Raw genomic sequence first — 12,927 nt, forward strand, 5'->3', positions numbered from 1 at the left:
TGGCCGGTCGGTGCCCGAGGATGCCCCGCGCTGCCGGGGGGCTCTGCCCCGGGGATCCCGTTCCCCGCCGTGCTCGGAGGGATGCGGGACCAGCCCGGCACTACCGGGGAGCTGCTGCCCGGTACCGGCAAGAACCGGGGACACCGGGAGTGGGGTACCGAGCTGGGGGGATGGAGGGGATGGCCGCTCCTTTGCGCTCTTTTTTCAGCCTCAAGAACGGAAGCGGAGGTGGAAAAAGCCGCTCGCTGTCCCGCCCTCGCTCCGCCTCTACGGCGTCACCGCCGCCGGTTATATAACCCGGCCGCGCCGGTCCCGCCCGCACCCCGCCGGCCGCTCGCACCGGGCGCCATGTTCGCCGTGAAGCCGAAAGCCGTCATCGGCTTCAACCTCTACTGCGGCGGCTCCCCGGCGCTGGCGCCCGGCGGGCCGGGGCAGCACCCGGAGCCCGCGGCCGCCGCCGCCGCCGCCTCAGAGCCGCCCCGCGAGCGCTCCGGGGCCGCCGCCGGCCGCGCCGACCCCCCCCGCGCGCTGATTGGCCGAGGCGCTGCTGCCCGCGCGCTGATTGGCTGCGGCGCGACTCTATGGCGCCCCGAAGAGGAGCTGGACGGCTGCGACCCCGAGCCCGAGCGCGGCCCCGCCGCCGATTCGCTGCCCGGGACCCCCCCGGGGCCTCCGGACGGGCTCCGACAGGACTCGCTGGAGCTCATCAGCCGCTACCTGAGGGAAGTGGCGGGAGAGGCGCAGCCCAGCGCTAAGAAGCTTTTTCCGGGCCTCCTGGGTGGTCCCGGCCGGCCGGGCTCGGCGGGGGATGCGGTGATGGAGAAGGCGCTGGAAACGCTGCGGAGGGTCGGCGACGGCGTCATGAGGAAACACGAGCTCGCCTTCCAAGGTGTGTGTCCGTCGAATGCTCCGGGAGAAGGCCGAGACCCCCGTGCTCTCCGTTGGGCCTGTCCCGGTGCCCGGAGCGGGTTTGGGCCGGGGGTGATGCCCTCATGGCCGGGGTCTCGGCCGGGTCATCGATACGACGTGGCTTTGGTTCGGAAGGGGTTAAATAAAAGCGGTTGGGAAGCGCTCAAAAACGAAACTGAACTTTGTTCCGTGGGGACGAGGAAAAGGCGCTGTTGGTGTGTGCAGAGGAGATAATGTGGTTACAGATTAGCCCCGGGTCCTCCTCGTGTCCCCCTCGGCTGGGCTGAGTCTGCAAATAACCCCGAGCGGGCAAAGATTGGGGAGATCGGGAGGTTCAGAGCCTCATCCCCCCAGTTTAGGTGCAAGGGGATTTTTGGGCAATGTTCTCATAGAATTTTGGAACGGTTTGGGTTGAAATAGACTTTAAAACTCACTCAAAATGGGTAAGGACACCTTCTACCACCTCAGGTTTGTCCAAACCCTGTCCAACCTGGCCTTGGACACTCCCAGGGGCAGCCACAGCTTCTCTGGGAAATCCATTTTAATTTAGAGGTTGGTGAGCTCAGGAGTTTCAGATCCTCACCACCACCAGGTTTAGGTGTAAGGGGATTTCTGGGCAATGTTCTCATAGAACCATGGAATGGTTTGGGTTAAAATAGACTTTAAAAGTCATCCAGAATGGGTAAGGACACCTTCCACCGTCTCAGGTTTGTCCAAACCCTGTCCAGCCTGGCCTTGGACACTCCCAGGGGCTGCCACAGCTTCTCTGGGAAATCCATTTTAATTTAGAGATTGGTGAGCTCAGGAGTTTCAGATCCTCACCACCACCAGGTTTAGGTGCAAGGGGATTTTTGGGCAATGTTCTCATAGAACCATGGAATTGTTTGATTTGAAATAGACCCAAAAACTCATCCAGTGCCATGGGCAGGGACCCTTTCCACCATCCCAGCCCTGTCCAACCTGGCCTTGGGCACTTCCAGGGATCCAGGGGCAGCCACAGCTGCTCTGGGAAATCTGTTTTCATGTATTTAAAGCGTCCAAAGATTGGTCAGCTCGGGAGTTTCAGCCTGCCCAGTTTAGGTGCAAGGGGATTTTTAGTGAGGGGAATTTTTCTGGGTGATGTGCTCATAGAACCATGGAATGGTTTGGTTTAAAATAGACCCAAAAACTCTTCCAGTGCCATGGCAGTGACCCTTTCCACCATCCCAGGCTGCTCCAAACTGTGCAACCTGGCCCTGAGCACTTCCAGGGATCCCAGATTTCTGTGGGAAATCCATTTTCACGCATTTCACCCCCTTCTGCAGGGCCCTGAAGCAGCTGTAGGAATTTGACCCCCAGTTCCTGTCCTGGGCATGAACTGGAAATGAGAAGTGACCAGTTTGTGTCACTGGTTTTGTGTCACTCGGGCTGGTTTGGGGCTGGTGCTGATGTTTGGATCCCAGGTCAGGATGGAGCCCAGCAAAGCAGGGCGGTGTCTGCATTTCCTGCAGCAGTTTTGGGGTTTCTGCAGCAGTTTTGGGGTCCCTGCAGCAGTTTTGGGGTTCCTGGGGTTGTTTGGGTGCTGTCTGGTGAAACACCTTCCTCCTTGCAGGACGTGCCATTTTCTCAGCTCGTCCCTTTTTTTGGTTCCTTTCTTTTTCGTTTATTGAGCACAAAGAGCTTCGGTTTCATTCTTAGCTGTGCTGTGGGATCAGTTCCTGTGCCCCAGTTCCCAGGTGGGATCAGTTCCTGTGGTGGGATCAGTTCCTACCCCAAATTCCCAGTGAAATCAGTTCCTGTGGGATCAGTTCCTGGCCCCAGTTCCCACTGGGATCAATGGGATCAGTTCCTGGCCCCAATTCCCTGTGGGATCAGTGGGATCAGTTCCTGGCCCCAGTTCCCAATGGGATCAGTGGGTCAGTTCCTGTGGGATCAGTTCTGGCCCCAAATTCCTGTGGGATCAGTTTCTGGCCCCAGTTCCTGTGGGATCAGTGGGGCCAGTTCCTGTGGGATCAGTTCCTGGCCCCAATTCCCAATGGGATCAATGGGATCAGTTCCTGTGGGATCAATGGGATCAGTTCCTGGCCCCAATTCCCTGTGGGATCAGTGGGGTCAGTTGCTGTGGGATCAGTTCCTGTGCCCCAGTTCCCAAGGGGATCAGTTCCTGTGGGATCAGTTCCTGACCCCAGTTCACTGTGGGATTAGTGGGGTCAGTTCCTGCTCCCAATTCCCAGTAGGATCAATGGGCTCAGTTCCTGTCCCCAATTACTGTGGGATCAGTTGCTGTCCCCAGTTCCCAGTGGGATCAGTTCCTGTCCCCAATTCCTGTGGGATCAGTTCCTGACCCCAATTCCCTGTGGGATCAGTTCCTGTCTCCAGTTCCCTGTGGGATCAGTTCCTGTGGGATCAGTTCCTGACCCCAATTCCCTGTGGGATCAGTTGCTGGCCCCAATTCCCTGTGGGATCAGTTGCTGGCCCCAATTCCTGTGGGATCAGTTGCTGGCCCCAATTCTTGTGGGATCAATGGGATCAGTTCCTGACCCCAATTCCCTGTGGGATCAGTGGGATCAGTTCCTGACCCCAATTCTTGTGGGATCAGTTCCTGTCCCCAATTCCTGTGGGATCAATGGGATCAGTTGCTGGCCCCAATTCCTGTGGGATCAGTTGCTGGCCCCAATTCCCTGTGGGATCAATGGGATCAGTTCCTGGCCCCAGTTCCCTGTGGGATCAATGGGATCAGTTCCTGGCCCCAGTTCCTGTGGGATCAATGGGATCAGTTGCTGGCCCCAATTCCTGTGGGATCAGTTGCTGGCCCCAATTCCCTGTGGGATCAATGGGATCAGTTCCTGGCCCCAGTTCCTGTGGGATCACTGGGATCAGTTCCTGGCCCCAATTCTTGTGGGATCAATGGGATCAGTTGCTGGCCCCAATTCCTGTGGGATCCGTTGCTGGCCCCAATTCCCGGACATTCCTGGGGGATGACTCTCAGCAGGAATGTCGGGCCTGGGCGGTTTCCTGAGCAGCCTGGGTGATTTCCTGAGCGAGCAGAGGAGGAACTGCCCGGGGAGGTTCCTGCACATTGAGCAACAGCCGAGCAGTGACGCCTTTGGCTTTTACAGCCTCGGCTGTTTGCTCTGCACGGAGGGCACTGCAGGGCGAGATGGGCATCATTTCAAAGAATTATTTAATTATAATTTGTAATTTAATTATAATAATAATTTTAAATAATTATTTAATTAATTTTAGCCAGGCAGAGCTAAAATTAATTAAATAATTATTTACAATTAAATTTTTAAATTAATTTTAATTTTCAATTATTTTTACATAATTTAAATTATTTTTATTTTAAATTATTTTATTCATTTAAATGATTTTATTTTATTTTAATTCAAATTATTTTCAATTATCTTACGTTAAATTATTTTAACTTTATTCTAGAATTTAATTTAAATTGTTTTATTTTTTATTATTTTTTATTTCAAAATTTGTAAGTTATCTTAAAATAATGCAAAGTATTTTAAATTATTTTACTTTATTTAAATTATTTTATTGACATTAATTTATTGACACTATTTTTATCTTATTTTAAATTATTTTCAATTATCTTAAAAGAATTTAAAGTATTTTAACCTTATTTAGTTCTATGATTTAATTTATTTTATTTTCTCATTATTTTTAAGTTATTTTCAATTATCTTAAAATAATGTATTTTAAAAAAAAAATCCTGGGAAGGATGAAAGTTTCACCAGAAAATCTCACAGATGCTTGGCAGAACGATTTTTTAAATGTAGAACCTGAGAATGAAATAGAAATGAAAACAAGTTTTGATATAGAAAAATTGCTGAGCCAGTCTTGCTTGATAACCAAGGAGCCAAAGGGTATTTTATGTTTGTTAGAAGGGGTTTTTATGGCTTAGAGCAAAAGATAAACCCACCCCAAGCAAGAAGATGTTTTTACCAAGCAGGAAGATTCCACAGAAAAACAAGTCAGCAAAGCTGCAAGCAGGAAAAAGATCTCAGAATTTTCCACTGCAAGAAAACTGAAAACCAACTTTTAGCTTAAACTGTAATGTACTGACTTTTAGTGAGTGGAGAGCAGTAACATGAATATGGAATTTTGAATATGATATATTATAGTATACCACTATAAAATGGTAATTATAGCAGTTATGATAGGCTATAGGTAAAAAATAAAGTATAGATTGGTTCTGCTGTATTAAAATGCTCAGCAAATTAAAGTTTATAATGTGTTAGTAAGCAAAAGAAAAGTTTGTAATGTAATATAATCAAAAGTATATAATGCAGTGTAATCAAAAATATATAATGCATTGTAACCAAAAGAAAAGTTTGCAAGGCATTGTAACAAAAAGAAAAGTATATAATGCATTGTAAGCAAAGTAAATAATGCAGTGTAACCAAAAGGAAAGTATATAATGCAGTGTAACCAAAAGGAAAGTATGTAATGCATTGTAACAAAAAGAAAAGTACATAATGCAATGTAACAAAAAAAAAAGTATTCAATGCATTGTAAGCAAAAGGAAAGTTTGTAATGCATTGCAACCAAAAGAAAAGTATATAATGCATTGTAAGCAAAGTAAATAATGCAGTGTAACCAAAAGGAAAGTATTTAATGCATTGCAACCAAAAGGAAAGTGTGTAATGCAGTGTAACCAAAAGTTTATAATGCATTGTAAGCAAAAGAAAAGTTTATAATGCAGTGTAACCAAAAGAAAAGTATATAATGCAGTGTAAGCAAAGTAAATAATGCAGTGTAACCAAAAGTTTATAATTCATTGTAAGCAAAAGAAAAGTTTATAATGCACTGTAACCAAAATTAAAGGGACTCCAGGCCTGCCTGCAGCTGAAGCTGTGGGCACAGCTCCGTCTCCCACGACATGCTGCATGTTGTGAACTGCATTTCGAAGAGCTCCCCGTGGTCCTGCAGCCCCCCTTCACGCTGTTGCTTTTTCAGGGATGCTGAGGAAGCTGCAGATCCAGCAGGAGGAGGACCTGCAGTGCGTGGTGGAGGTGGCAGCCCAGATGTTCAGCGACGGTGTCACCAACTGGGGCCGCGTGGTGACCCTCATCGCCTTCGGGGCCTTCGTGGCCAAGCACCTCAAGAGCATCCAGCAGGAGCAGAGCGTCAGCAGCCTGGCTGGGATCATCACGGACGCCCTGGTGTCCTCCAAGAGGGAGTGGCTGGAGAGCCAGGGGGGCTGGGTGAGTCACAATTCCTGAGCTTTCCCCAACATTCCGGCCTTCTCCTGCCCCTGGGGTGGGTGGCAGTGCTGGCTCGCTGTCACCCACGGGGGTTGTGGGGTTTAGGATGCTACCTCAGCGTGAGCTGGCTGAGGTGGTTTGAGGTAAAAAGCAGTTTTTGGAGTGTTGCTGCTCAGCTTGGAGGCAGCATTCCCAAAATCAGGGCAGCTGGGGTGGCTGGGATGGGGCTGGGGGAGCACAGGGGATGTGCAGGATGAAATGGGGCTGGGGGATGTGCAGGATGAAATGGGGCTGGGGGAGCACAGGGGATGAGCAGGATGAAATGGGGCTGGGGGAGCACAGGGAGAACATTGGGATGTGCAGGATGAAATGGGTCTGGGGATGTTTGAGGCTGAAATGGGGCTGGGGATGAGCAGGATGAAATGGGGCTGGGGGATATTTGAGGCTGAAATGGGTCTGGGGGAGCACAGGGAATGTTTGAGGCTGAAATGGGTCTGGGGGTGTTTGAGGCTGAAATGGGTCTGGGGGAGCACAATGGGATGAGCAGACTGAAATGGGGTGGAGGTGTCGTAGGATGAAATGGGGCTGGGGGAGCACAGTGGCTGTTTGAGGCTGAAAAGGGGTGGGGATGTTTGAGGCTGAAATGGGGCTGGGGGTGTTTGAGGCTGAAATGGATCTGGGGATTTGCAGGATGAAATGGGGCTGGGGGATATTTGAGGCTGAAATGGGGCTGGGCGTGTTTTAGGATGAAATGGGGCTGGGGATGTGCAGGGGATGTTTGAGGCTGAAATGGGGCTGGGGGAGCACAATGGGTTGAGCAAGATGAAATGGGTCTGGGGGTGTTTTAGGCTGAAATGGGGCTGGAGGTGTTTTAGGATGCAATGGGGCTGAGGGTGCACGATAGGATGTGTAGGATGAAATGGGTCTGGGGGCTGTTCTGGGCTGAAATGGGTCTGGGGGCTGTGCCAGGCAGGCTGTCCCCCTATCTGACCCCCCTCTCCTCTCTCACCCAGGAGGGCTTTGTGGACTTTTTCCGCGTGGAGGACCTGGAGAGCAGCATCCGGAACGTTCTGATGGCCTTCGCGGGGGTGGCCGGCCTGGGCGCCAGCCTGGCCTACATGATCCGGTGAGCCTGGAGCTGCCCTGGACACGTTTGGGGAGCATTTCGGGGAGCATCTGGGGAGAACTTTGGCTCCCTGGGGCTGCACAGCTGCCCTGCTCCCTCTGAAGCTGGACTTGAGTGACCCCAGGAGGACGTGGAGCTGTCCCCGGAGCCCAGCTGGTTGCTGAGGAAGAGGAAGGTGTGATCCCAGCTGATGGATGGAGGATTTGTGGCTTTGGGAAGAGATTTTTTCCCTCTCTGCTTCCCTCAAGTGGACTTGGCTTCACTTGGATCCCAGAGGGAACCATCTCCAGCAGCTCCTGCTGGGCTGGGCAAGGCAGCTGAGCCTGGAGCAGATGTTTTGAGGCTTGTGGGTTGTGTGGGGGTTTTTTGGTTTTTTTTTTTAAACATTTTTTTTTTCTGGAAATAGCACCTTCTGCTGCCTCTCTGCCCTGCCTAAACTCGCAGCTCTGCTGCTCTGGAGCAGAAGCACTGCATGCTGGAAATGTTGTGCCAGCCTGCACCTGCAGCCAGGTGCTGCCAGGGAGTGCCCAGAGCTGTGCCAGAGCCGGTGCCACCGAGCTGGAGCCCTGCCCAGCCCCTTCCCTCCCCTTGGCACAGGGCTTGGAGGTTTGGGGTCACCCCAAACTCAGTCCTGGCCCCACTCACACAGCCAGTTCAGAAATAACAAATGCATTTTGTAATTATGTAAAAAAAAAAAAAAACCACCCCCACCCCCAGTTGGCTGGGGAGGATGTAGAGAACCTGTAAATGTGTATAAATCTGTAGAATATATACATTTTTACAGAGCTGACGATACAAAAAAAAAGGAGGAATTCGTTGTGAATGTGGCTTCATTCCTGAGGGAAGCAGCATTTTGGACTCCACTCCAGCCTTTGCCCCTGGGAGGGTGACAGAGAGTGACAAGCAGCAGTGGCCTGGCTGTGACCACGGCTGGCTGGCAGCAGCTGATGGTTCTGGTTTTGCTTTTAAATCTTTATTTTTTTTTTTTTTTTTTTGGTGTTTGCTCCCTCTTGGTGGGGGTGGGGGAGCTGTGGAAGTTCATTGTGGCCACTTCCTTCTCTCCCCTTCCTCCTCCTCCTGCGAGCCATGAGCTGGACAGAGCTGATGGTTGAATGTAGAATGTTCTGGAGCTGCTCCTGCAGCTCCTTCAGGGCTCCCCACCAGGGGATTTTGATGCCCAAGGGGCTCCTTGCCCACCCTGGCTGCACTGGTGGGGACCCCATGGGACCCCCCCCTTGTCCCCAGGTGTCCCCTGGTGCCACAGCCAGGCCCTGCTTGTGTGCACAACAAGCTGTAGTTTGGTCAATAAATGTCTTTTTTTTTTTTTTTTTTTTCTCATTCCTTTGCTGCCAAACTCGTTTTCCCTCCCCAGCATTTGGGCTGTGCCCCCCCCTTGCCCCCCCCAAAAAAAGGGACCTGCAGCTTTGGGGACATTGGGACATTGCCATCCTCATTCCCACCTCTGTGGGGTTTTAATCACAGAATTCCAGGTTGGATTGGGTGGGGAGAGGCCTTAAAATTCTTTTTTTTCCACCTCCTGACCATGGAGATCTTCCAGGTTCATCCAAGCTCCTGTCCTGACAATTGCAGGGATGGGGGATTCAGGAATTCTCTGGAAAATTTGTGCTCACCCAGCACTGCTGCAGTTTCCTCCCCTTTTAAAATCTCTTTTTTCTCCCTCTTTAGGGGGGTCCCTGCACCCCAAATTCCCATCCCTGCAGGTTTGGGGTGGATGGCAGAGGCAGAATCCTGCCCCAAAATCCTGTGAAAATGCAGAATCCTGCCCCAAAATGCTCTGGAAATGCAGAATCCTGCCCCAAAATCCTGTGAAAATGCAAAATCCTGCCCCAAAGTCCTCTGGAAAGGAAAAATATTCCCCCAAAATCCTGTGGAGAGGCAAAATCCTGCCTAAAATGCTCTGGGAAGGAAAAATCTTGCCTCAAAATGCTTTGGAGGTGCAAAATCCTGCCCCAAAACTCCCTGGAAAGGAAAAATCCTGCCCTAAAATGCTCTGGAAATGCAAAACCCTGCCCCAAAATGCTTTGGAAAGGCAAAATCCGGCCCCAAAATTCTCAGGAAATGCAAAATCCTGCCCCAAAATCCTTGGCCAAATGGAAGATCCTGCCCAAAAATCATGAGGAGAGGCAAAATCCTGCCCCAAAATGCTCTGGAAATACAAAATTCTGCCCCAAAATTCTCAGGAAATACAAAATCCTGCCCCAAAATCCACACCCGGGCCCCCAAGCCAGGCCCTGGTCCCCAAACCAGCCCAGAGTGACTCAGCCCAGAGTGCAGGACTCTGCTGGGTGTGGGTTTTCTGCTTTTTTTTCGGGGTGGTTTTTGTTTTGTTTCGCTTTGGTTTTCCGGTTTTCGGGGGGGTTTTTGGTGTTTTTTGGGTGTTTTTTGCAACGCTGCGTCTGTGGGGATATTTTGGGCCTGCTCGGGCGCAGCGAGGCCTGCATGCAAAGGTTGCCATGGAAACATGCAAAGGGAGAATGGGGCGGGTTTTGGGGGGGCCTCGGGGGGTTTTGAGGTGCAGGGGGAGCTCAGGGTGATGGGGGGGACTCCCAGGGGGTTGGGGTGTGGGTGGAATTTGGGGTGCAGGTGAAAATTGGGGTGCTGGTGGCTCCCAAATCTGGGTGTGGGCGGCTGCGAGGGGTTGGGGCATTGGTGAAAATTGGGGTGCAGGTGAAATCTGGGGTACAGGTAGCTCCTAAATTTGGGTGTGGGTACCTGGGAGAAGTTGGGGTGTTGGTGAGAATTGGGGTGCAGGTGCCTCACAGGGTTTTGGGGTGTTTGTGGCCCCTAAATTTGGGTGTGGGTGCCTGGGAGGAGTTGGGGTGAAGGTGGAAATTGGGGCGTTGGTGCCTCACGGGGTTTTGGGATGTTGGTGGCCCCTAAATTGGGGTGTGGGTGCTTGGGGGGTTTTGGGGTGTTGTTGGTGGCTCCCAGGGGATGGGGTGGGGCGAGTTGGGGTGCAGGGGGGGTTTGAGTGTGGGTGCTGGCTGGGGAGGAACTGGGGTGCAGGTTCCTGGAGCAGTTTTGGGGTTTCTGCAGCAATTTTGGGGTGCAGAGGCCTGCAGCAGTTTCGGGGTTCCTGGCAGGTGTTAGGGTGGAGATTTCTGTAGTAGTTTTGGGGTTTCTGCAGCAGCTTTGGGGTGCCTTTAGCAGCAGTTTTGGGGTGCTTTTGGCAGTTTCAGGGTGCCAGTAGCAGCAATTTTGGGGTGCCTTTAGCAGCACTTTTGAGGTGCCTTTAGCAGCAGTTTTGGGGGGCCTTTAGCAGCAGTTTTGAGGTTTCTGTAGCAGTTTTGGGGTGCCTTTAACAGCAGTTTTGGGGTGCAGCTTCCTGTAGCAGTTTTGGGGTGCCTTTAGCAGCAGTTTCAGGATGCCTTTAGCAGTTTTGAAGTTTCTGCAGCAGTTTTGGGGTTTCTGCAGCGGCAGTTTTAGGGTGCCCACAGCAGCAGATTTGGGGTGCTTTTAGCAGCAGTTTTGTGGTGTTTTTAGCAATTTTGGGGTTCCTGCAGCAGCAGTTTCGGGGTGCCTTTAGCAGCAGTTTCAGGGTGCTTTTAGCAGTTTCAGGGTGCCTTTAGCAGCAGTTTGGGGGTGCAGGTTCCTGCAGCAGTTTTGGGATGCCTTTAGCAGCAGTTTTGGGGTTTTTGCAGCAGTTTTGGGGCACAGGTTTTTGCAACAGTTTAGGGGTGCCTGTAGCAGCAGTTTTGAGGTGCCTTTAGCAGCAGTTTGGGGGTTTTAAAGCAGTTTTGAGGTGCTTTTGGCAGTTTTGGGGTGCCTGTAGCAGCAGTTTCGGGGTGCTTTTAGCAGCAGTTTTGTGGTGTTTTTAGCAGTTTCGGGGTGCTTTTGGCAGTTTTGGGGTGCCTTTAGCAGCAGTTTTGGGGTGCTTTTGGCACTTTTGGGGTGCCTTTAGCAGCAGTTTCGGGCTCCGTTTCCTGGAAGCCGCCCGGCCCCGCCGATCACCCGGAGCTTTCCGGTTCCGTCCCCACCGGGGCTTTTCTCAGAAGCCGCCGCCGCTTCCCCGAACCGGGCTGTAAATAAGAGCTGGGGGAGGGGAAGGGGGGGGAGGATTCACCACCGAAAATTCAAAAAAATTCAAAATTCAGCTGCTGCAGGAAGGGTGGGGGGGGGGGGGGGTGCTGCTGCAGCTTGCGGCACCCCAACACCTGGCCCGGGGAATTTTGGGGTGGGGGAATTTTGGGGAAGCAGCTCCGAGCCCGAAATCTGCCGAGGAGGGGTTCATGCAAATGCGCCAAAAATCCCCCCCACCCCCAAAATACCCAAATCTGTGCTCATTTTTGGGGTTTCTGTCACGCTCCAGGTGTGGGGTTTTTCCCCTGGGGCTCAGGGGTGTTGTGGGGCAGAGATTTCCCCTTTTTTTGGGGGGGTCGCTGCCACTTTCCCCCTTTTATGGGGGGTCCTTGGGATCCTTTATTTGGGGGATCCTTGGGATTTTTTTATGGGGGGGTGTCCTTTTTATGGGGGATCCTTTTATTAGGGGGGGGGGTCCTTGGGGAGATCCTGGGATTTCGGGGGGACCCCACCCTAGGACGGAGATGATTTTTGGGGAGAGGGGTTGCCCTCCATCACTGCCCTTTTCTCCCCCCCATTTTTGGGCAAGGGGAGGGAGATCCTGGCAATTTGGGGGGGACCCCACCCCAAGAGGGGCTCTGCCAATGGCAGGGAAGGGACCCTGAGGTTTTCGGGGTGCCGGGACCCCCCCTCAGCTCGCCGGGATTGTCCCTGCGGGGGGAGGAAGCGGGGGTGGTGGTGGTGGGTGACTCATTTGGGCTGAGATGACGAAGATTTGGGGTATTTAGGGTTGGGTTTTTAGGAGTGGGCGGGTGTCACATCCTGACCCCTCCTCCCCAGGGAGGGTTTTGTTCTTTTTCCCATGAATTCGGGTGTCGCCGGCACCCCAAATGCCCTTCCCGGCCTCCCCGAGCCTGGCATTGGGCACTGGGCTGCTGCTCCATGAAGGCTCCTCCTCCTCTTCCTCCTCTTCTTCTTCATCTCCTCCTCTTCCTCCTCCTCTCCCCAACTCCCAGCCCCCCCCGGCCTGAGGGTTATGGGGGGCACTGAGGGTGTTTGGGAGGATTTGGGGGGATTTAGGAGCTATAGGGGGCACAGGGGCTGTTTGGGAGGATTTAGGGCTTGTGGGGGCACAGCGGGTGTTGAATGGATGCGGTTTGGGGGGAATTAGAGGGATTTAGGGTTCTGGGGACACAGGGGCTGTTTGGGGGTGTTGGGGAGTGTTTGGGGGTGTCGGGGAGTGTTTGGATTTAGGGGTTCTGGGGGCACAGAGGGTATTGAATGGCTGCGGCTTGGGGGTGTTTGGGGGATTTGGGGTTCTGAGGGCACACGGGTGTGCAGGCAGCGGGCAGTGGGTGCGGGGCAGTACCGGGCAGTACCGGGGCAGTGGGTGCGGGGCAGTACCGGGCAGTACCGGGGCAGTGGGTGCGGGGCAGGGCCGGGCAGAGGCGGCGGTGACTCAGGCAGGAATGCGCTGGCAGCACACGGCGTTCCTGTGCCGGTGCCACCGCCCGGGCACGGCCCCGCAGTCACTGACCCGGTACTGCCCCGGTACTGACCCGATACTGGCCCGCACCCACTGCTCCCAGTGAGCGCCCAGTGTGCCCCAGTAAGATCCAGTACACCCCAGGGAGCTCCCAGTGCACCAGAGCC

General features: G+C 52.8%; 1 protein-coding gene across 1 annotated transcript; it reads left to right on the forward strand.

Annotated features, from left to right (window-relative positions):
* The first annotated feature begins 348 nt into the window (after positions 1-348).
* On the forward strand, positions 349-8,559 carry MCL1 (MCL1 apoptosis regulator, BCL2 family member). The gene is made up of 3 exons (XM_058042871.1): positions 349-889; positions 5,860-6,107; positions 7,121-8,559. Exons 1-3 carry the CDS (start codon positions 349-351, stop codon positions 7,235-7,237), a joined length of 906 nt encoding a protein of 301 aa, XP_057898854.1. The 3' UTR covers positions 7,238-8,559.
* Positions 8,560-12,927: the final 4,368 nt, after the last annotated feature.

This window comes from Melospiza georgiana, chromosome 33, assembly GCF_028018845.1.
Source record: "Melospiza georgiana isolate bMelGeo1 chromosome 33, bMelGeo1.pri, whole genome shotgun sequence".
Classification (NCBI taxonomy): Eukaryota; Metazoa; Chordata; class Aves; order Passeriformes; family Passerellidae; genus Melospiza; species Melospiza georgiana.